General features: G+C 36.3%; 1 protein-coding gene across 4 annotated transcripts in view; it reads left to right on the forward strand.

The window, feature by feature from the left end:
• Positions 1-25310, forward strand: part of SMYD3 (SET and MYND domain containing 3) — a 741121-nt gene that overhangs the window by 179393 nt on the left and 536418 nt on the right. For all 4 annotated transcript variants that reach the window (XM_005690552.3, XM_013970112.2, XM_013970114.2 and 1 more), the window contains 3 exons: positions 10038-10145; positions 11688-11745; positions 13487-13623. In XM_005690552.3, the coding sequence (XP_005690609.1) occupies positions 10038-10145; positions 11688-11745; positions 13487-13623 (303 nt within the window). The remainder of the gene's footprint in view (positions 1-10037; positions 10146-11687; positions 11746-13486; positions 13624-25310) is intronic.

Raw genomic sequence — 25310 nt, forward strand, 5'->3', positions numbered from 1 at the left:
GTGGAAAATTCTGAGAGAGATGGAAATACCAGACCACCTGACCTGCCTCTTGAGAAATCTGTATGCAGGTCAGGAAGCAACAGTTAGAACTGGACATGGAACAACAGACTGGTTCCAAATAGGAAAAGGAGTACGTCAAGGCTGTATATTGTCACCCTGCTTATTTAACTTATATGCAGAATACATCATGAGAAATGCTGGACTGGAAAAAACACAAGCTGGAATCAAGATTGCCGGGAGAAATATCAATCACCTCAGATATGCAGATGACACCACCCTTATGGCAGAAAGTGAAGAGGAACTAAAAAGCCTCTTGATGAAAATGAAAGAGGAGAGTGAAAAAGTTGTCTTAAAGCTCAACATTCAGAAAACTAAGATGGCATCCGGTCCCATCACTCCATGGGAAATAGATGGGGAAACAGTGGAAACAGTGTCAGACTTGATTTGGGGGGCCTCCAAAATCACTGCAGATGGTGACTGCAGCCATGAAATTAAAAGATGCTTATTCCTTAGAAGAAAAGTTATGACCAACCTATATAGCATATTGAAAAGCAGAGACATTACTTCACCGACTAAGGTCCGTCTAGTCACGGCTATGGTTTTTCCAGTGGTCATGTATGGATGTGAGAGTTGGACTGTGAAGAAGGCTGAGCGCTGAAGAATTGATGCTTTTGAACTGTGGTGTTGGAGAAGACTCTCGAGAGTCCCTTGGACTGCAAGGAGATCCAACTAGTCCATTCTAAAGGAGATCAGTCCTAGGTGTTCTTTGGAAGGAATGATGCTAAAGCTGAAACTCCAGTACTTTGGCCACCTCATGTGAAGAGTTGACTCATTGGAAAAGACTCTGATGCTGGGAGGGATTGGGGGCAGGAGGAGAAGGGGACGACAGAGGATGAGCTGGCTGGATGGCATCACTGACTTGATGGCTGTGAGTCTGAGTGAACTCCGGGAGTAGGTGATGGACAGGGAGGCCTGGCGTGCTGCGATTCATGGGGTCGCAAAGAGTCGGACACAACTGAGTGACTGAACTGAACTGAACTGAACTCAAAAACTTACCAGCCACTTTGAGGCAGCCTCATTTGTCCTGTTTCTTTAGCCTGTCCTCTTATCCTCACTTTCTGACTTAAAGAAAAGAGGTTAAACCCTTCATCCACTGATGGCCCTTCTGGTTTACTTTGGGAGTTAAAAACTTGATAGATTACTTGTGTTGGGGAGATAAAATGCATGTGCCCATCTGCCATGTTCCACTAGAACTCAGCATTGACATTTCAATTAATCTAGCATGGAGATTTCTTTCAAGGAAAATTGGAAGTGTGTAGAGGATTAATTTTGCCCTTCCAGATAAAATGTGTCAATTGCACCATTCCATCTTGATATGACCTCTCAGTAGGTCAGAGGTTGGCAAACTTTTTTGGTGGAGGGCCAGATAATAAACATTTTTTATTTTTTATAAATGATAAAAGATCTATGATTCTGTAATATCCATTCCTAACAAATATGTGAATTATGTCAAAAGGGCATGAACCTCCTTGTGCGTGCTTTGTGGATTGTAAGATTTCTGTCACAGCTCTTCAACTCTGTTGTTGTAGTATGAAAAGAGTGAGTGTAAGCTGTGAATGTGGCTGTTTCAAAAAAACTTTCCAAAAATAGGTGTCAGAATGGATTTGACCTGAACCTGTTATTAGATGGTGATTGACTTACTTTGGGACACATGTTGTTATTTATTATGAGTTTACTTAATTAACCTGGAGACTGTAATCCCCATTTTCCTAAGGAGTAATTATTTATTAATTTTGTCAACTTCTTGCCCTGTAACCATCCTCTTGCCTTACTCTGTCTTTATATTTGGCCCTATCTGTCTAATTTGATTAAGGCAGTGGGAAGACACTCTTGTTCTACATTTGATACAGTATCCAGAAAGCTTTTAAAGTGGTAAGTCTAATGTCTATCACGAGGTCTCTAGCGTGCTCTAAGGAGAATTTATGCAAGATTTTAATCAATACCTGTCAGTCAACTGTAGCTTGTTACACAGACTGCTTAGCTTTCCGGTTTTCTTTTCCCAGATTCCAGCTTTTCAGGTCTTCAGACATCTGTCAACCTGCAGTTCATTAGTGTACCACATTTGAAGCGTGAAGAAGGTATTATTTATTTGCCATTAAGAGGTTGCAAGTGAATGGAATACTGTTGGGTCCTCTTTCTTTCCTGCAAGTCACATGGCAACTCAAATATCCTAAGTTTGCTCATGGGAGACAAACTGTAGATGATTGTGCATATTAATGGTTATTAATTTTGGCTAATAGTGGTTATCAATCATAAATGAACTTGTTGAATAAGCTGGCTTAAAAAATCTTCCACAGTTTAAGCCAATTTCCTTCATCTTTAAATGACCCCAAATCTGAGGAAAATACCATTCCAAATTTTTATAAGTCTCACATGAGGAGGTTTCAGGGGCTTTCCACATGGCACTAGTGATAAAGAACCCGCCTGCCAATACAGGAGACGTTAGACACAGGTCCAGTCCCTGGGTTGGGAAGATCTCTTGGAGAAGGGCATGGCAACCCACTCCAGTATTCTTGCCTGGAGAATCCCAGGGACAGAGCAGCCTGGCTGGCTACAGTCCATAGGTTTGCATAGAGTTGACACAACTGAAGCTTACTTAGCATGCATGCACGGAGAGGTTTCATGCCTTTTTGACATAATTCACATATTCGTTAGAAATGGATATTACAGACTCATAGGGTTTTTTTTTTTAATCATTGAGAAGCTGCCGTAGAGATGATTTAATCCAGTCCAGTTACAGAATAAATGTCTAGTGAGCCCTTAGTTGTAAATTAGATGTATTTTACCCAGGCTGGGCTCAATATATATTGACTCTTCCCACAGGCTATCCCACAAAATAATAAGCTGCCCTAAAATGAGTATTTAATCCAACCAAAATTCAATGTTAAATAGTATTTAAGTGGGTTATTAAGCTGTAGTAGCTTTGTGTCCAACTCAGGGAGGAAAACATTACGATAATAGCATAAAGGTTATTTTGTGTAAGATAGAAGAAATAAATGGATTTTCTCTTCCTGTCCTAACATTTCATCAGTCCTCTCCTTTCGTAATTAAGCAATCAAGACCATCTCCAACTGGTCAGAGCAAGGATTGTTAGGGATTTTCCTGATCTTCTTTTTGGATGGCCCACATTTAAAATAAACAGTGATAAATATATAGTAAGTTATATCTCCTAAATGGTACTTATTTTAGAATAAGTCATCAGATATCTATTGCACACCTCTTATATGCATGGTACAGTCGTGTCCAACTCTTTATGACCCCATGGACTTAGCCCTCCAGGGTCCTCTGTCCATGGAATTCCCCAGGAAAGAATATTGGAGGTGGGTTGCCGTTTCCTACTCCAGGGGATCTTCCTGACCCAGGGATCGGACCTGCATCTCGTGTCTCCTGCATTTGCAGGCAGGTTCTTTATTCCTAGTGCCACATGGGGAGCTCCAAAATAAAATAATAATATTTAAAAATTGGTGAGTTTACTTATTCTTTGTGTTACAAAAGATTTATTTGCTGTTATAAAATAATTTATTGAAGCATTTTTTTAATATTTAAAAATTAATACATTTAAGGGATTATTGGAGTTACAGCCAGGTTTTCCAAAATAAACAAACATTAAGAAGTTGTGTTTATTAATAGTGATTTTACTTTTTTCTCTTTCATATAAAAATGCTTCTCCCTGAATCACCATTACTAGATATAAGAAAGATAATTATGTTTGCTTCTACTTATAAATATAGTGTATGATATTTGTAAAAGATAACAGTATTGGGAAACTATACAGGGAAGAACAAAATTGGCTTTTTCTTATAGGAAAAACTGGAAAATTAGTGCCAATTTTCTAATATTTTAACAAATCTACAGTGAGCATTCTTCAGCTTATTTATGTATATCATTTAAATTAGGGTTAATCACATTATAAATATTACTTCTATGCCAGCAAAATGCACATTAAAAATTCTGATGTTCTCTACCAAACACTCATCAGAAAGATTAGGGAAGCTTATAATTCTAATGATGAGTTAGAGAGTCCTCACTTGCCTATACCCTAGAAGCTTTTGAATACAGTTATTTTCATTTATCTTTAGCACACTAATGGGTAACCTATGATATTTTGTGTCTATTAGCATTTCTTTGATCACTGTGGTTTTTTTTGTTTGTTTGTTTTGTTTTTGTTTTTTGGCTTTTCTTTTTTAGGCATGAATTTTCCCTTCATATCTTTCACTTTTTTCCCCCTAATTTTATGGAAATATTCACCCTTTTCTTATTTATTCTATAAGACCTCCTTCTATTTTGGAGACATTTAACACTATCCATATACATAGTTTAGATTTTGTTTTCCTAGTTGTTCTTTATTTTTCAACCATATTTGAGGTATTAGGTTTTCTTCTTTCTAATATAGAAGTTATTTATTTTTATGTTGTTTAGCATATACATGTTTTCATTTATGGTTTCTAGGTTTTATGTCCTGCTTTAGAAACTCTTTCCCACCTCATTACTATAAAAATATTAATTCCTGTAAGACAATAGTTTAACTATAAGTATAGAATAGTATTTTATAGTTTTAATCTATCTTGTATATATGGTTGACCCCCTTTTTAATTTAGCCTACCTCAGTGGTTTTTCAGTGTTGGCTGCACATGAAATCTGCCACAGTGATTAAAAACAATTTAGACATCAGATTCTATCTCAGCAATACTGTGAGATTCTGTGGGATGTGTCCCAGGCTGTGTATTTTAAAATATTTTCTTATGTGCGTGTTGGATGTGTACCTGTAGCATTGTTCTAGATCTGGGGTTTTCAGCTCTTTCAGGCCTAACTCCATCTTTCTAAGACAGTTACTATATTGTCGTCTCTACTATCTTGAAATGAAATTTCTTAGGTAATACAGTCTACCTAGTTACATCTTTCAAAATTCAATATCAATATAAATGCCATAACTGGAACATAAAGAAAAATGAGCATTAAAATAACTTACAGTAATATATACTTTTGTGTGTAAGTGCTCAGGTGTGACTAGACTAGAAGACATATTTAAGAAGTCATATACTTGCACCTGTACAGAGTCACTGTGCAAAGGGAAGTTGCAAAATGCAGATCAGAAAATGTGTTTTGTTGGTTAACACACATACCAGAGCTGTTTTTTGCTTCAGTGGGATGCTTTTGTGAAATATTGAATAATTGTGTAGCATTTAATTCTTAAATGCAATCTTACCTTAATTTCCCTAGAGAATTCTGTGCTATTAAAAGTACGTAAAAATGTCTTTGTATAAACAAAGGAGATTGGGCTTAGATAATTATGAACAAGTTTGTCACCTTTCTAGGAAGTCTGATCAGACATTTACAAGTCCTGTTGGATTTGGAACAGTTCTTCATTGTATGGGACAGTCTTATGCAGGATGTCTAGCATTTCTGGCCCCTGACTAGTAAGTACCCATGGTGCTCCCCAAGCATTGTGTGAAACAAAAATACCTCCAATAAAATCCTAAACTCCCAAGTTTAGGATTACTCCCACTGAAAACCATTGGGTTTAGTTCATCAGTTTATATGCTGAATCAATATAAATAGTATAAACTATATGAAAATGTATATACTCTGAAGTTGTTTTTGAGTCATACATGTACTTATACATGGAGTTGAGTCAAAGATGTCTTAATTTCTTTTTTGCCCTATCTAAAATTCTTCTCTCCTTGCCTTTGTTTCTTTTTTTTTCATTTTATTTAATATAAATTTATTTATTTTAATTGGAGGCTAATTACTTTATAATATTGTATTGGTTTTGCCAGGCATCAACATGAATCTGCCACGGGTGTACACGTGTTCCCCATCCTGAACCCCCCTCCCACCTCCCTCCTCATACCATCCCTCTGGGTCATCCCAGTGCACCAGCCCTGAGCATCCTGTGTCATGCATGGAACCTGGACTGGCAATTCGTTTCACCATGTTTCAATGTCATTGTACATGTTATACATGTTTCAGTGCCATTCTCCCAAATCATCCCACCCTTGCCCTCTCCCACGGAGTCCAAAATACTGTTCTATACATCTGTGTCTCTTTTGCTGTCTTGCATACAGGGTTATCATTACCATCTTTCTAAATTCCATATATGCATTAGTATACTGTATTGGTGTTTTTCTTTCTGACTTATTTCACTCTGTATAATAGGCTCCAGTTTCATCCACCTCATTAGAACTGATTCAAATCTATTCTTTTTAATGGCTGAGGAATACTCCATTGTGTATATGTACCACAGCTTTCTTATCCATTCATCTGCTGATGGACATCTAGGTTGCTTCCATGTCCTGGCTATTATAAACATTGCTGCAGTGAACATTGGGGTACACGTGTCTCTTTGAATTCTGGTTTCACCTTTGTTTCTTAATTCAGTATTTTAATTTCCTTTGTCTTTCATGCTAATTTGTGCTTGTTATACTTTATTGTTGATTTTCAACTATGAGAACAGAAAACATTACAGTTAGTGTTGTGAATAAAATCTTAATTGTACCCTGTGTTGGTAGTAATAGAAGAAAAGAGGAAAAAGTAGATCAAGGGCTTATCTTTGAGAAAGGGATAGATGTGTAATGTGTATGTGTCCTTATGTAATGTGTCCTTGAGGTCTCCATCTGATGACTCACATGGTAAAAAAAATCTGCCTGCAATATGGGAGGCCCGGGTTCCATCCCTGGGTTGGGAAGATCTCCTGGAGAAGGGAATGCCTACCCACTCTATTATTCTTGCCTGGAGAATTCCATGGACAGAGAAGCCTGGCGAGCTGCACTCCTTGGTTAAAGTTTGTAGAGTGAAGATGATGCCTAATGTTTCTGTATGAGTGTGAGGTTTTCTTCGAAGTAAAATGCAGTTGCTTAAAAGATTTCTTTTTAAACTTTTTCTTGTGGTTTGTTTCTATTAGTAAGCCTATGGTAAGCCTACAATTAATGTTTTAAAAACATAGTTTTTAGTAGCATGGTTTCTAGTGGTATGATTACCTTCCATATTTATATAGATCTGGTTTAAGATGAAAATAATGAACTTCTTTTTTTTGCTGAAGCAAGTTTGGAAAATAAGTACATTGTCCAAAGTTTCTGTGCAATGATCTAGGAATAGCCTTAAGAGATATATTGTCTACTTTCTAATTATTGCTGAGAATAAAAACTCATTTTAATTATGTTAAAGAAATAAAGGCATTTTTGCCAAGAGTTTTCTAAAATTTAGAAGCTTCATTCTAACTAATGTCATCTAACAGATCTGTTGGTTTGTTACCTGGGGTACATGTTGTAGTTGCCTTTCCCTGGTAAGCTTCCAAAAGGCTGAGCTGCTCAAAACTGGAGGTTTTAATATGAAAGTTATGGGTGATCTCTAAGAGTTAAGTGTCAATTAAAATCTGCTCTTAAGATCATTTAATCCATTATCTCAGCCTCATTTTACTAGGTGCGGTTCTTTTCCAGCCAGACACTTTCAGTATCAAATGAAAACTCTTGCACCAAAGCTATGGTTCTCTCCTCAATCAATAATCAAAAACATCCATGCTCTAGTTCCCCGTCAGTGAGAATGACTGTGAATTTGTCTGCTTACCCACCCTCATTCAAAGACCAGCTGAAGGAAAGAAAGTGTACAGGTATCTCTGAGTCTGTATACCCCAACCTGACTTCCCAAAGGATGGTAATAACAGTAACGGGAAACTCTGTATTAACTTATTTATGTAAGTTTCTGAAATACGGAGCATTTTAGAACTTTTAGTAGGCTAAAAGTATTTTGAATCTCTAAGCAGGTTCTACAATATGAAATGTTTTTCAAACTTATTTGACAGTGTAACCATATTTATTTTAGGGATCTTACAGCACATTGGTGCTTACTAATCGTAGTCCAAGGTTAGCCCCCGGAGCAATGGAAATCTTGTCTTCTCTGAGTTGTATTCTATTGACATTAGAAGCAGCTCTATGAAAGGCCATTGTGTTGTAAGCTATTGTCAAAGACATTGTCCAGTATACTGATTAGCATTCTTGGAATAAGTTCCTCCTGTGATTTAATACTTGGTAAATCTATGTGTTTTTCTCTTCTGTCAGATGAGAATTATGATTTCTTTTTGCCTTGCCTGTAAGGCAACTCATATAAATGGAGTGCACAAGCGCGATCGTTACTTCTCTTTCCTGTTTAGCTTGCTAAGAATTTATACTCTCTCTCTGTATATTTATGTAGCTTGGTAGTTAGATTCCAGCTCTTGAGCCTTACTTTCATCATCTTTAGTATAAGGATAATATCTACCATTTGGATTATTGTGAAAATCAAGTGAAATCTTTTTTAACTGCTTAGCCATGTGTCTGACACACTGTAGAATGCTAAGTAATGCGAGAATACTTTTTTCTCCATAATTTTAACATTACATTTTGTTTCTAATTTTACAATCTTATCTCATACGCACCTCTCTCTGAAACACTCATTTTTATTTGGAAATGAGGCAAGTGTAAATGGGGCCTCCTAGGTTGCACAGTGGTAAAGAATTTACCGGCCAGTGGAGGAGATGCAAGAGATGCAGGTTCCATCCCTGGGAAGATCCCCTGGAGGAGGAAATGGCAGCCCACTCCAGTTTTCTTGCCTGGAGAATCCCATGGACAGAGGAGCCTGGCAGGCTATATAGTCCGTGGGGTCGCAAAGGGTTGAACACGAATGAGCGAATGAACACACACACACACTAAGTATAAATGCTTAAAAAATCACATTAAGAGCATCGCCATAGTGAATAAGAAGGAATGAATGAGACAATTGTGAGTAGAGTTGATAAAAGAAATGATGTACCCCTTGTAAACAATGTCTCCAAGGTCTGGTTTACTAGGCGATAGTCGTGGACAAACCGCGCCTTCACCCAGCGAAGTGGCACGGGCAGTCTTTCTGAGCAGAATGCCGGCTGGAGCTTGAATCTGAGTCACAGCTTCAGAGTAGCTGCAGCTGCTGGTTTGGTTATGCTGCATGCTGTGCTATTAAGTGGAAAAGAGAGACCTCTTATAGGGGGATTTCCTAGGCCCAGCATCTGGGAGGCAGATTTATAATCTCTGAAAGAAGACAGTGTGAGCATGAGGCATTTCACAAGCAGAACTTACAGCTCTCATTTGGAAAAGAAATATTAGGTATTTGGTCTAGTGGTCTCCCTCTCACCAGGGTTAGATATTAGACACCCTGGATTATATTTCCATAGAGAAGCAGTCCCATATAAAGGGAGTCATGGCATTTCAGACTCGAGGACAACGTCCCTCCATTTAGTCCTCTCCCTCCAAGTGTTTCGATGTTGCTGACCGGCTCTGTGGGCTCTTCACCCCACCAGTACATCGCTAGGACTCTGGGCTAAGTGACTGTGCAATCCCAACCATTAACATTTCAGAATGTTAATAATTAGGCCAGGACAACATAAATAAACCAAGACCGTTCTGAGTAAAAATAGCCTTTGGTCATTTTAGCTAATAACTCCTTTCTATGTTATCTTAAAAAGCAAAAGGATTTTTCTATTTTTAAAAGTTTTGTTAGCCCTCCTGATATTTCTGTACTTACTATAGCAGCACAGAAATTCAGATAGCTATCTGTCCTGTTCTGATTTTTCTGAACCATGAGTTTTATTTTCTAAGTTGGAGTGATGTTTTCTTTTTGTATTCAAAATCACTGTCTATTAAGAATCCTATTTAATCACCTAGGAGACTATCTTATGAATTATTAAGAAAGACATAATCATTCTTTCTTTGGATGCTACCAGCCAGGTAATAACCATGGGGCAAATAAAGGATAAAGGTGAAATGGAAGCTTTTGATATCCATGCTTGGTAATTGCATACTAAATCCTGGATCATAATAGTACTAGAATATTGCTTTCCTTTCCTATTTGCACTTACATTTAGGCTATTAAAATTAAGTTAATGTTGATGACTCTCAACATTCAAAACCCATATAAACGAAAGTGAGATTTTTATGTCTTATATGCCCTCCTCACTCTTGTCTTAACAGAAAAAAGCTTGGCAGGACCACAAGCGAGAATGCAAATGCCTTAAAAGCTGCAAACCCAGATATCCCCCTGACTCTGTCCGACTGCTTGGCAGAGTTGTTTTCAAACTTGTGAGTATAAAACTTGTGAAATATGCTTGGGTTTTAACTTAACATAAGCACTTGCAATTGCTTGTAGTAGTCATATTTAAGGCTAAATTTAAATCTTTATTAAAGTAGAAGGTGGATTATTCCAGGAAATATCTTAAGACAAAACTTGCTATTTTCTATTAATCACAACATTGGTGGCAGTGATGAAGTGCATGGCCCCCTTTTTGAAGGCCCTGTATGTGTTCTCTTAGGAATGGAGACATAAGGTCCTATGTTTGGGGCATGAGATGTTAGTGATTCCTGTGACGTTGCCTTTATTGTTGTTCTACTGAGAACTAATGCACAGGGCAAGTATATCATTTTTTGGGTTGCTTCTTTAAGTGAGATTTTAATTAGATGATTCAAGGAAGAGTGCTGTTTTTTGTTTTTTTTTTTAAAAAAAGCTAACATCCATTGAAATTGTTTCTCCCATCCCTTTTCCTACTTTGCCAAAGTGGCTAGTGGATTCTATGAAATCACTCTCTTTCAGCTTTTGTTTTTCCCAGGCTTTAGCCTGTATCTCTTTATTGCAAGCTTCAGCTCTATTCTATCCTGTTGTTTATTAACTTCTTTGGCAATAAAATTTTATAGGGGTTTTTAGGAATGTAAAAGTATATACCTAAAACCAGTGCAGTGTTTTGTATCAGCTACATCAGTACTAAAAGATGAATTTAGAATACCAAATGGGTATTGTCTTTAGACTGATTATACAACATCTGTTACATATACTTACTGCTATTTTCAAATGTATATATTGTATTGAACTAAACTCAATAATACACATGTTTATTTCAAAGCTTTCGTAAATTGAAAGCAACTTTGTTATTATGCATTCCTTTAATTACTTGATATTAAAAGTATAATAATATATTTGAGTCTGAACTTTGTCAACTTTATTAATATTGAAAAGATAGAGAACCACTGTTAGAGCAGAAATAGGTTATTTCAGAATCACCCAAGGTACTAGTTCTCAATCTCCACCCCCAACCTACTGAGTCAGAATCTAATAAAAAGTAGTTATAATGATTGCTCCCTTCTGTTGAGCACTTACTGTTTCCAGGCCATGTGCTAATTGCTTTATATGTTAAACATATTTTATACCACAACAACTCAGTGTTATACATTACTTCTTACGTGTGTTTCGCGTAAGGAAATTGACTCCTCTTGCCTCAAGGTTAAGTAACAATGCCCAAGGTTGCACATTTTGTAATAAACTCTTATTTTTATTCATCTATCTTTGCTTTTCTGTAATAATTAGTAATAAAATCCTTGCAATGACACAAGTCAGTGGTAGAACTGGGGAAAAAATAAAAGTATGGAAACTTTTTGTAAAAGGATTTTGTGTTTAGAAATTAAACTGGTGGGTCAAGTTGCAATACATTTTAACATGATGAAGAGAAGGAATATATAGAAAATTGTCTTTTTAACAGACTTGCATTTAAATATCTAAAGATATCTAAACATATTCATGTATATATTGGAACACTTTAAATTGTTTTTGGTGTTTTCCTTCTTTCTTCACAGATGCAAGAAACACCCTCTGAATCGGAAAAACTTTACTCATTTTATGATCTGGAATCAAGTAAGTGATTGTCTGTCAGCATTTTAAAAGTTCTATAATTTATTTGCTGAGCTGATGAGCTGCTTTATTTTTGCCTTTGTTTTTCTGTCTCTGTTTGTGAGGCAACAAACCTTTTCAAGTTTTTATGTAGACTGACACATTAGCTTATTTAATTTATTCCAGGATAGCTTTGGCCATAGAGGGGTTTGTGAAATGCTGTAGAAGAGTCTTAAGTTAGCCAGTGAAGGGAGTATAACCCTTAGTCAAGGTGACAAAATAATTTCACTTCTATTTTCCCCTCTGTGTGCTCTTCTTCCACTCTTGGCTTCTTTTTGATGTCAGGGAACAGTAATATGAATGGGGGGCTCCAAGGAACATTTAGGTTCACTGGTCCTTTAGATAATATGGAAAATAGAAGGTACCGATGACTTAGGCTCTCTGACAGCACTGAGTGTTGCTCAGCTCCTGAACTACCATGGCAGTGGCCAACCTCCCTGAGAACACTGAGAGGCTTTGCGTCCGCGTGTTTAGTGAACGTAAGGTTTATCTTTCTTTCGTATTGGCACAGATCCTCTTCACTGAAGTTGCAAATGACTTCAGCTCAAAAATAGTAAGAGCTTGTGGAGTAAATGTGCTATACAGTTTAATATTTCTGGATGGAGACAAATAAGAGGATCTAGTCCAGATTTATGGTTATGGAATCCTAAGTGCCAATGATAATAAATTATTATTTAAGAAATCATTGGCTTAATTGTTCTGTTGCACAAGTAATTTAGAGAAAATATATAGACCTGATATGAGCACCAGAGTAATGGTGTAGTTCGTCTTGATCTATGTTTTCAAGTTTTAATAGAGAACTAATTAGTCATTTTTTCTTGTTACATGACTGCAAGATAATTAACATCTCTTAAAGTGAGTTTTGCTGTGAACAGTAGCCCTGCTCAGTAGCAGTGTCGTCCATGCTGCCTGAAGTGAAGTGCTCTCAAATGTTATTAATTGAATTGTGCAGTCTTAGCCTTCACAACCCTTTGTGGTATAAATGAAACTGAGTTTTTCAAGGAGTGATACTGGCTTTGGAACTTTCTCCTTCTGTTTGAATGGAAACCTTATATATCTTGTTTATTCATTCTTTAAAGAGCTTGAAGATGTGATTTCTTTGGTTGATCCATGTTTTCTTCTTGATATACTTTCTCCTTGACACATGTCATCAATTGGAACTTAATTTAACCAAACTTGTCAATTTTTGCTTTCTGGGTTTCTTTTTTTTTTTTTTTTTGCCTTTAAAATGATAATGGTAATCGGTCATGTCCTGATTGTACACTGTTTCATGGAAAAGTCTGCTTAAATTCACTGATGAAATAAGCATGTATGGTGGTTTGAGCATGTGTGCAGGAGGATGTAGACAATCAGCTAACAGACATCATTACTGATTTTGGTTTTATTGTTTTTTTATGTGGGTGTGTGTATTTTGTTTTGCTAGGTGTTTGATCTTATTTTGTAGATGACATTTGGCAGAATTTTACTGGTAAGTGTATATAATGATTTGTAGCTGTCAAAAATTAAAAGATAGGCATTTTTAAAAATTTATTTTTTAATTAAGGATAATTGCTTTATAGAATTTTGTTGTTTTCTGCCAAACATCTGATCTCCCATGAAATCTAGGGCAGGAAATATCTGGCTTAATAGCTACCACTGAATACCTGAAAATTATCCACTGAAAGTTCGCTGTATGATAGTGCTATTTATTTTCTGTTTAAAAAAGATATTAACAAACTGACTGAAGATAAGAAAGAGGGCCTCAGGCAACTTGCATTGACATTTCAACATTTCATGAGAGAAGAAATACAGGATGCTTCTCAGCTGCCACCTTCTTTTGACATTTTTGAAGCCTTTGCAAAAGTAAGTGTTAACTTTGGTATCTTTGCTAATGCCATAAATCAACCCTTTACTCCTTATTTTGTTGTTGATCCATGAAAATCCAGGCCTCTTCATGTTTTTATCACTTCCCTGCCTTTATGAGTAGAAAATGGGAGAATGTATTGCTAATAATGAAGAGTATTACTTTTCCTGCTTTATCACTATGCTAATTAACAGCCAAGAGTGTTCACTGTTAGCTGGGAAAGCACACCCTCAAAAGAGTGTGCTTTCTTTCCTCAAGAGAGAGTAACATGTTCTATTATTTCTTACTAATGGATTTACGTTTGCCATTGAGTTCATTTAGTTTTGTGGTGGTGGTTTCAGCAATGGAAACTCTTTTGAAGTGGAAAAATTATTGGAATCCATTTCTTGATTAAGTGAATTCTAAATAGACTGAAGATATAATCATTTCTGATTTAAAAAGGATTTCCTAAATTGCCTAAAAATTTGTTTAAATGTTTCAAGTCACTCAAATCTTAGATTAGGAATATAAATAGGTGTAAGTTAATATTTCATTATGATCTCTTGGCACTGGTTATCTGAGTGTATGTTTTGTAAATGTTTCTGGGATTTGTTTAGGCTCAGAGAGACAGAATGTACTGATTAATTCTTGATGTCTACCCTGGGACAGGGATAAAGGAATCAATATGTCCTGCACTATTATCATATGTTTGCTTTCCTTACTTTGCCATACTGTGTGTTTTGATTTGTTTAAATATTTTATCAATCTTTCAAAATATTGATATATTTTAATAATAAGCAAAATTTTACATTTGAGGGTGATTTTTATTAATTTTACACTTTATAAGCACACATCCAGTGACATATTTATCCTGTGAATATATTTGAAATATGTTATATTTATAATATGAATATATTTATAATATGAATATATTATAATCTGAATTTATTTTCTAAGTATTTAAATGTGGTTAGTATGATGGCTATAGATTTATTTTTGTTTTTCCCAAATGTATTTTGATTCTTTAGAGTATGTTCTTATGATTTTCTGATACTGTCATCTTAGCATTGCATTCTGGTTTGTCTGTAATTTTAAATTGATTTCAGAATGTAAAGATTGCTTATGATACATCTGAGAGGTTTCACATATATGTATTTCACATGCTTCTGAAAATTACAACCTATAGTAGTGCTATGTATACACCACACACAAGCTCTTTTGATGTTACCTACTATACAAAGTAACACCTACTGAAAGATAAACGTATACCTATGATGACTATAACTTCATTCCTAGCGTTCCCTATTGTTGGAAAATGTTCAAGTGCTAATTGCTGGAGTTATTAATGTTCATAATACCTATTTAAAAATGGTTTCCATTATTCCATGTAAAGTGTGAATTACTATCTTATTTCTCTGGTTTCTTTTAAAATAATTTTCATCTTACGAATCTTACAATGAACTTTTCTCTGTATTATTTGGAGTGGGGGAAATTCTGTCATTACCATTAACCAGGAAAAATTTTAATAATATGCTTTCCTTCTCCCCACAAAATTATATTTGTTTTTGCTGCAAAAGTAAAACATATTCATTTTTATAATTTATGAGGGAATTGAACTCAATCTGTGATTTCTGTCTTAAAGTTTGGGTTAATATATATAAATCTATACTTTAACCTATATACTAACCTATATATATGTACATATATATATATGTTAATAATCAGAGGAAAGCAGCATTGACTTATGGCTCCTGAACTTCCTTGTAAAAGTTTTGTTTATCTTTTATAGATTGTAGTTATTTTTTCTGCTTATAAATTTGTCCTTAAAAGAGAAAACTCTTCTCCCTCCCCCCTCTTCCTCTCCATCCCTCCTTCCTGTCCTTCACTCTTTTTTAAAGAGATTAGGATTAAATTAAGCTCATCAGTGTCCTGTAAAGCTTAGGGATAAACCCCTAAGTTTATAACTTTGCAAGTGTGTGATGATGTAGATCATGACAGATGCATTGCAAGTGGGTGGAGAGTGCTGGTCAGGAAATTTTATCCCCAGCTACTGCCCTCTCCGTCTTGCTGGAATAAAGAATTAATCAGAGAGAAGAAGTGTGCAGTACAGAGAGGTTTGCATCCTGTTGCTGCTTCTCTGTGTGCAGTCTGTCAGCATGCCAACCTGCATTTCTCAGCCTAAGGAACTAGCTTTTGAATTTATGCTTTAAAGAAAGTTGACTTTATCTGGCCTCAGTAAAGAAAATCCTGCTTTATGTTTTGCTTTTCCTCCCACTCATTTATATTCATTTAGGTTCTCTGAAGGTATTAGACACGCTGAGCTTATGTTTCGGTTCATCTCATTGTCATTTAAGACAGAAGGAATTCTGAGAGCTTTTTCAAGTTGGTTTCTATCTGAATTTTTTTTGAGTTTTTGATTATGGGCTCTTCCAAACACACACAAAAGTAGAGAGACAATTCTGATAAAGCCTCACGTTTTTAACAGTTGGCATCAGTAGTTTTCAAGCTTGTTTTATTAATGTATCTGATAGATTTCACACAGGTGTTTGTCTCCTTTACTTGGATTTCCAAACATTCCTTACAATTACTCTTTTGTTATCAGGCCTCTTGGCTTCCTGAGAGAGGTGTTTGTTAGTGAATTTATTGATCAAATTATGCAAGCTTTATTTTGTTTTTGTTTGTTGGTGAACTATGTACAAAGCGCTCTTGGGCCAGGGTTATAGAAATATGTGGCTAAACTAACTCTGAAAATTACGTTCCAAGGCAAAGAACATCAGCAAGTCAAAAGTCTTTCTTGGGGATATGCAGATATTTATCAAACTTGCACTACCTGGAAGTGAAAGGCGTTGGTGGAGAATAAGAAGGTTCTTAATCCTAGGAACACATTTCTTCTTTGCTGAGCAGATAGCTTTTTCTAGTAGCAGTCCATGATTAATTACTCAAAAGTTGGCAGTTAATATTTTGAACACTCTGGGGTTTTCTGTTGAAAAATAGTGTATATTTGTTTGGGGGCTCGATTCTTAGTGCCTCTTGTGCTTCTGCTGCTCAAGACTTGGTTTTACTTAGAAAGTTTATCCCCGGCCCCCTCCCCACCCCCCTGCCCACCCCCCTGCCCCGCTTCATTACTCTGAAGACATTATAGTGTAGTCTTTTTCCAGTTATGTTTCCAAGTATCCCTGGTTTTCACCACTTCCTTATTAGCAGTATCAGCCCCCCACTCCCCCCACCCCCACACAGAGCAATTGACAAATTGGGATTCAGAGGCTAGGAATTTGCTGTATAAAATATCCTGTCCACTTAGGAATTTGTTGCCTGGTTGTAAAAATTAAGTGGGAAGGAGAAATTTTTCTAGGCTAAGAAATCAAGGAGAACTTCACATTAGGAAGCAGAAATTAATGGCATGCATTTCAGAAGAGAAGATGGTGTTTGGAAATAATTAGAGAAAATGGGCTAGAAATACCTGTGGGGAGCAAGGGGGTACAGCTCCTCTAACCCCCTGTGCTAAGAAAAATTCACTGGCTTCCTGTAAAGGAGATTTGAAAAGGCAGTTGTTACCAGTGGAATACATGTTTCAGTTGTACGCATTTTCAGTTAGTGATTACAATTGGAGTTGAATGAAAGCTTTGATGCTTAAAATGCAGCTTATTTTCGGTAGTAATAGAAATTAGAGGGGGTGGTAGTGCCTCCAGAACTTCTAAATAGGGTGGCTGCAGAGTGATGATCTGGTTGGATGGAAAGGTGGGAGAGGTTTGCCTGTAGCTTTATTTGCTTAACGGTTTTTTAAAAAATTTTTAGATTGTATGTTACTTGAGAGTGGGGCTGAATGGAAACTAAAGCATCAGGTGTGAGGAAAGTGGTGGTTTACCACTGATGGTATTGAAGGTGGCCAAAGGATAGGAGATGTACTGCGGATATTTGTGAGAATAGTGATGGCGTGTGATTATCTGTATCTTCATCAAAAATAGAGACCAGACTCATCTCTACTGGCTCTTTTTCAGATTGTTCAGAGAAGGGAAAATGTATGTTTTCATTTCTATAGGCCCTTCCTCCTTCCCACTCCCCAGCTTTTTTTTTTCCCCCACTTCTACTTTGAAGTAGAACTTCTGGTTCGATTTCAAAATGGATTTATACTGGCAAGACAACTCCTATGGTTCAATCTATTGATTGAGCTCTAAACATTTGCTACAAATATGCAGATAGTATGTATGCATAGTCATGAATATAAGCTTTTAAAAGGTGAGAAAATGACAGAGGACAAGTTTAAATGGGAGGCTGAGTAGTAGTGTGATGGTTAAGTCATTTTTTCAGACAAGTAAGTGAAATTCTCTCAACCTGGATTTCCTTATCTGTAAATGGGAATGATAATCATAATACTGGTGACTTAGTGGTTAAGAATCTGTCTGCCTATGCAGGAGACACAAGAGATGTGGGTTCAGTCCCCGGGTTGGCAAGATCCTCTGGAGGAGAAAATGGCAACCCACTCCAGTATTCTTGCCTGGAAAATCCCATGGACAGAGGAGCCTGGCGGGCTACAGCCCATGGGGTCACAAAGAGTCAGACATGGCTCAGTAACTGAGCACACAAACAGAAAACACAGAAAATAATAATAATTACAGATTAAAGTGAGGATTAACTATAAAGTACTTAGGGTGTCTGACGCATGTTATTAATTTCTGCCAATACTGCCCCACTTTCCATCTTTATTTGTGTTCCAGTGTAAAACAGGAGTGTAATCTGCAGCTGTCTGTAAATCAGAGTCACAGATACTTGCATACAGTTGTGTCCGGTGCTGGTGTCCCATACTCAGAATTACCTCTGTTATTGAGAAGAAAATTTTGCAAACAGAGAATAGTACCTTTCCACTAGTAACTGGCTTCGTTTCAGCCTGTAGCTATCATGATCAAAAATCATTTGCTGTGTCCTACATTGATCACAACATCATGATTTCAGAGTAGTTCCTTGGGATTTCATGGAGGAAATATAAAAGCAGGCTTTCTATGATGAATGAAATGTTTCTTACACGTGAATCTTAAAAGGATGAAATTAAATTATAAGAGTTTTGTTAGTTGTCATGGCATAGTTTACTGAAATGACATGCATGGTATTTCCTCTATTCTATCCCCTCAAATGTACACTGGTAATTATTGGTAATGGTCTTTCTAAATTTAGTGTCAGTAGACTCAGTTTTGAGCTTATTTCCAATGCATAGAGTCTATTTTTTAGAAATTATTGTACAGAGTTTTAAAAATATATACTTATTTTTTTCCTGGACTTAGAACTTCCTTTTCTAAAAATGTGTTTGGTAGACTGATGAGAATATGATAAGCTCTGAACAATAAAATAGAAAATGGACTAGTTGCGCAAAATGTTTCAAAGCCAGATATTAAATTGGAAGCAACAAGAATAAAAGTGACCTTTCTGACCACAAAACATATGTCATTGTTATTGCTGCCAGAGCTCCACAAAGTACTTTTTAACTCGATAATATATAACTGCAGCAGAATTTTTTGATTAGCAATTCCACATCTGTTTGAGAAGACTTTTTTTTTCTTTTAAACAAAATAATAGTTTTCCTGGTAGAACGTTCTTTTTATTCTTAAGGGTACATCTGTGACCTCCTGATCTTGCCTTCCAGACTCATGCTATTAGTGGCAACTGGCTTTGCAATGTATACTGTGATTGCATAGATCTGAAAGTGAGAATTTTAGAGGTTTTTTTTTGTATTATGATACTTAAAGTTTACATTCAGTTTCATTCTGAGTAAATTCTTTTTACAGGGAGAGATTTACTTTTTATTGGAGATGCAGTGAAGAATGGGTTAGAACAAGAATCTTGCTAATTCATAGGATGAAAATATATAGTGATTTAATATTTTTAGTCGAGATGTGTTAGAAATAAGACACACATGGTAATATATTAAAGATCATATGCTTGCATTTGGTATATGCCATTTGAGTGTTAATAAATAGTCCCTGGTATTCTGCCATAACCTCATACTTTTAGCAAAGTATGTAAGTCAGCATGGTGGAAAAAATTACTAAATAATCCCTTTTTGGATCTTTCTATTTGCTGAAGAATGGGGTACTTCAGTAAAAAGGAAGAACAGATTTGTTTCTGATATATTCAGTTTTTAATCTTAATTTTTCATCTAGTTAGCCCTCTCATTCTGGATGTAGGGTGCCTTATTACTTCAGTGTTGTCGTTAGGTTAATTTGTGGGACAAATAGGCCTCTGTTGTTTGAAAGGTCAGGAGTGTGTGTGTGCCTTTGCCGCTTGAAGGTTTCAAGTTCATGCAGGACCCGATTTTAGAACCTTTTCGTTGATCAGCTCAGTTGGATTTCACTACTGTAGCATGCTCTAAAGTAGTAAAGAAGGCAATCTTTTGAATTAGTAACATGATGGATTATCTAATTACAAAGTTTATATGAAATGGCAGTATGATAACTTTGACTGCATTACTAAATGATCCCAGTGACTGATCAGATGTGCCTGGATTCCATTAAGGAAAAATATGCCATTAAATATTTAATACTAAAAGCGAGCAGACACACCAGGATTGCTAACCTCTAATCACCAGGGTGCATGTATCTCAACATTTGGAGGTAGCTGCTAGATAACACATCTCTCTTGTCTTGCTCAGAACAGCTGTTAGAAGACTTAATTTTTGGGATTTTACTTTTATTCAGGTTTTAAGTAAAATGGGCAAACGGCCAACATACTTAACTGCATGTAGATCTTGGCATTCTAATTATGAGGAGCTGATGCATTTATGATTTATGTTTTTTTATACAATAGATTGACTCTCTGAGTAGATTCAAGAGATGATTATTCTCAAAAATGTTCTTCCAAGCAAAGTGACATTTGTAGGACACTTGGGATTTCAAAACAAAACAAGTCATGTAGTTTTAGTGATATTTATCTATTCTATTTTTCATTATTAACCATTCAGTTACTATTTCTCTTCATTTATGTATAAATAACCTGTGATGAATGGATGTCTGTTTATCATAGTTAAGGACCAGATGCCAGCTAACTTCTGAAGTTCAGAAGGATAATTATTAAATTCTTAATCAACATTTTTATGTATACCTGCGTTGCTCAAGGTTAATTACATATATGAGGCCAATACTTTGATTAAAACTACTGATGGATAAAAGTGTTTGCTAAGCCTTGTTGCCTTATCTATTTGAGTGTATAACTTGCCAATAATTCAGATAGAGGTAATATTTTTAAAATGATAATATGTCATTACGGAATGGCAGACTTTACTTTCATTGCTTTGCCTTTCCCTCTAGTGACAAAAGCTTCTATTAGAGTACTGTGTCTCCCTGCTAGAGTGTGACTTCTTAGAGCTAGCAATTTATTTATTTTGAATCCCTGGGAATCTTCATGGTACACAGTAGGCATTTAATTATTGACTGGGTCAAAGAATGTATAAAAACTGTACATTTTCTGTTTTATGGAGAATCCTTAGTTAAATATATTTTTAAATTATTACTGTAAATATATAAGACTAGATCAAAAAAGAATCTATATTATGGTAAAATTCAAGAAGTTCAGTTGATAGCTCAGAATCACAGAAGCTGCCATATTCATAAATTCTTCAGGAAATTATAAATCATTACATTAATTATTCCAGAGTTCATCAAATTTTTTATGCAAAAATCCACATAGTAAATATTTTAGACTTTGTAGGCCAAGAAGCAAAAGTGAATTATTACTGCCAATTTGTAATGCACGATGAGAGGGCTACTCATGGTCTCCATGGCAACTCCTAACCCTTCCATTATAGTTGAAAGCATCCATGGATAAAATATAAGTGAACTGGATGGATGTCTTCCAATAAAACTTTGTTTACATAAATAGAGCATTGATTTTCATATAACTTCACTTGTACTCAAATATTATTCTTTTTATTTTTTCCCAACCTTTTACAAATGAAAGAAAACATTCTTGTCTTGCAGTCTCTGCAGAAACAGGTGGTGGATCAGAATTGGTCCATGGGCCATTGCTTGCCAATCCTTAAATTATTTTTTGTAGCCAAAAGATTTTTTTTGTGTGTGTGTGCACAATAGGAGATAGCACATGCTGTCGAAACTTCTCTAATTAAAAAAAAGATAGGAAATATTTTATTTAAATTACTTTTAACAGTTACTGTTGCTTTTTAACATACCATTGGTTCTACAGTTTTACATTCCCAGTGACATTTGTAAGCACAATGTGTATACAGTAATTATCTCTTGGATTTATTATCTTTTATCCCCAAAACATTTGATTCAATAAATTTAAGATGTTTTAATTCAATAATATAGTAGAAAAGATGTAGTATATCACTAAGGATTAGGAAGAAAAAAAACTCTTAAATAAAAAAAATATATATTTTATTAACATCTTATTTATCATAAACTATCATTATTAGTTTTTTTTTTTTTTAACTGCAGATGGTATAGTTTGTTATTTTACCTTGAAAAGAGATGTAACAACACAGTTTTCTAGTAGAATTATTTTGGATGTATAACTCAGGTTTAGAAAATTTTTGTTTGAGTCTTCAGATCTTTTTCTTAGATTGTGGATATTACCTTCAGATTTTATTGTGCTTTGACTATTTGTGTTATGAATGAGATGGACCTCTTATGGGAGGAAAAAAAGTTTTAGGGGTATAACACTAATAGTAGTGAAAAATTATGATATGATAAACTTCTGTTAAATTTTATATCAGGGAGAAACAGAGCGATAGTTTTGAAGGCAGAAACTAGCCATTGCTACATGATGTAGAAAATAAGGTCTTATGTTATTAAGGTAAGCAGGTAAGTGTGGGGATGGCTTTTGTAAGTCAGATGAAAAAATGTGGCCTGATCAGGAGAGAAAATAGCCCAATTACTATCTGAAAGGATCAATTTTCATTAAATTTTTCTTCAGTACCTAGTGTTACATATTAAACATACATATGTAGATAGCTGTTCTTTGTACAGTATGAGAAAGGAAGAACAGAAAGCCCTGTCACATTGGGCAAGCTGTCTGTGGCTCAGTACCTAGAAGAGCTTTGTCATTAGAGTGCTCCAAGGATGTATCAGGCTGCCTTGGCATAGCTTTGAGCTTCCTGTCCTGCAAGTGTGTCATTCCAGGTTAGAAGCACATGTCAGGATGAGTTATCCCCATGAATAAGATAAAGTGAAAGTGTTAGTCACTCAGCTGTGTCCAACTCTTTGCGACCCCATGGACTGTAGCCTGCCAGGCGTCTCTGTCCATGGAATTGTCCAGGCAAGAATACTGGAGTGGGTGGCCATTTCCTTCTCCAGGGCTCTTCCCAACCTAGTGATTGAACTCGGGTCTCCCACACTGCAGGCAGATTCTTCACCAACTGAGCCGCCAGGGAAGCCCCGTGAATAAGGTAAAGCTTGATGATTTGTAAGATACTCGGTGCTTGTCATCTTCAGGGTGCATCATGGAAGAATGCAGTATATACCTTTCCCCATCCTCTCTGCCCAGGTCCTGCTTATTCTCAAACATTTCAGCTCAAATCGTTGGTGAAATCCACATGACTAGGGTCGATCCTTCCATGCTGTAAAATCAGTAGCCACTGGTATTTTCTATACCGATCATTTAACAACTGTGAATTTTCTCTCTCTTTATTAGCTGTATGTCTTCATTTCCTAAATTCCCAGCTAGATTGTAAACGTTGTGAGAATAGGGGTCATGTTACCCAGTTCCTTCCTTAAGCATCGGAGAACCATACAATTTTAGGCCTGAAAAGATCACAGAAACTAGCCAGTTCCCTAGCCTCCCCGCTTCCTCTCCTCTACCTCTTTCCATGATGTATCAGTCACAGTTAAGAGAAGGTTGGTAAAAAAAATCACCCTGTGACAGGATGGATGCTAAAATTTAAGTCTTTGGAGCTCAGTCAAATGCTCCTTCTCCTATCTGATGCCTAAGTGTTCAAGAATTAGTTTCTAAGTTGAAGTAAAACTGTGATGGAGCAAACAACTTAATGTCACAAACAAATCTTCGTCAGTATCTATTCCTTATATATTTTTTCTAGCTTTATTGAGATGTAATTGACATATAGCACTGTGTAAGTTTAATATGTACAGTGTGTTGCTTTGATATACTTACATATTACAGAATGATTCTGATGGTAGGGTTAGCTAACATCTCCATTATGTCACCTAATTACCTTTTTGTGTGTGTGGTGAGAACAGTTAAGATCTATTCATGTAGCAATTTTTAAATATAAAACAGTATTATCAGCTATAATCACCGTGCTGTCCAATTGATTCTCAGAATTTGTTTGTCTTATAGCTAGATATATACTCTTTCACTGACATCTTCCCATTTCCCCGGGTCCACACTTCTCTATTCCTTATATTGAAAGTTATCAGTATAAAGCCAGGAAATTAAGAATAAGTTACACTGTGGGATTACTCTTGTCAGCATTAGAAACTAGACTAGATTGTTTCTATAAAGATGAGTTTCAGTCTCAGAGATTCTGTCTCAGTTCAGTTCAGTCACTTAGTTGTGTCCGACTCTTTGCGACCCCATGAATTGCAGCACACCAGGCCTCCCTGTCCATCACCATCTCCTGGAGTTCACTCAGACTCACGTCCATCGAGTCCGTGATGCCATCCAGCCATCTCATCCTCTGTTGTCCCCTTCTCCTCCTGCCCCCAATCCCTCCCAGCATCAGAGTCTTTTCCAATGAGTCAACTGTTCTCATGAGGTGGCCAAAGTACTGGAGTTTCAGCTTTAGCATCATTCCTTCCAAAGAAATCCCAGGGCTGATCTCCTTCAGAATGTACTGGTTGGATCTCCTTGCAATCCAAGGGACTCCCAAGAGTCTTCTTCAACACCACACTTCAAAAGCATCAATTCTTTGGCACTCAGCTTTCTTCACAGTCCAACTCTCACATCCATACATGACCACAGGAAAAACCATAGCCTTGACTAGGCGGACCTTAGCTGGCAAAGTAATGTCTCTGCTTTTGAATATACTATCTAGGTTGGTCATAACTTTTCTTCCAAGGAGTAAGCGTCTTTTAATTTCATGGCTGCAGTCACCAGGTGCAGTGATTTTGGAGCCCAAAAATATAAAGTCTGACACTGTTTCCACTGTTTGCCCATCTATTTCCCATTAAGTGATGGAACCAGATGCCATGATCTTCGTTTTCTGAATGTTGAGCTTTAAGCCAACTTTTTCACTCTCCTCTTTCACTTTCATCAAGAGGCTTTTTAGCTCCTCTTCACCTTCTGCCCTAAGAGTGGTGTCATCTGCATATCTGAGGTGATTGAGATTTCTCCCGGCAATCTTGATTCCAGCTTGTGTTTCTTCCAGTCCAGCATTTATCATGATGTACTCTGCATATAAGTTAAATAAGCAGGGTGACAATATATAGCCTTGACATACTCCTTTTCCTATTTGAAACCAGTCTGTTGTTCCATGTTCAGTTCTAACTGTTTCTTCCTGACCTGCATATAGATTTCTCAAGAGGCAGGACAGGTGGTCTGGTATTCCCATCTCTTTCAGAATTTTTCACAGTTTATTATGATCCACACAGTCAAAGGCTTTGGCATAGTCAATAAAGCAGAAATAGATGTTTTTCTGGAACTCTCTTGCTTTTTCCATGATCCAGCGGATGTTGGCAATTTGATCTCTGGTTCCTCTGACTTTTCTGAAACCAGCTTGAACATCAGGGAGTTCACGGTTCACGTG

This window comes from Capra hircus, chromosome 16, assembly GCF_001704415.2.
Source record: "Capra hircus breed San Clemente chromosome 16, ASM170441v1, whole genome shotgun sequence".
Taxonomy (NCBI): domain Eukaryota; kingdom Metazoa; phylum Chordata; class Mammalia; order Artiodactyla; family Bovidae; genus Capra; species Capra hircus.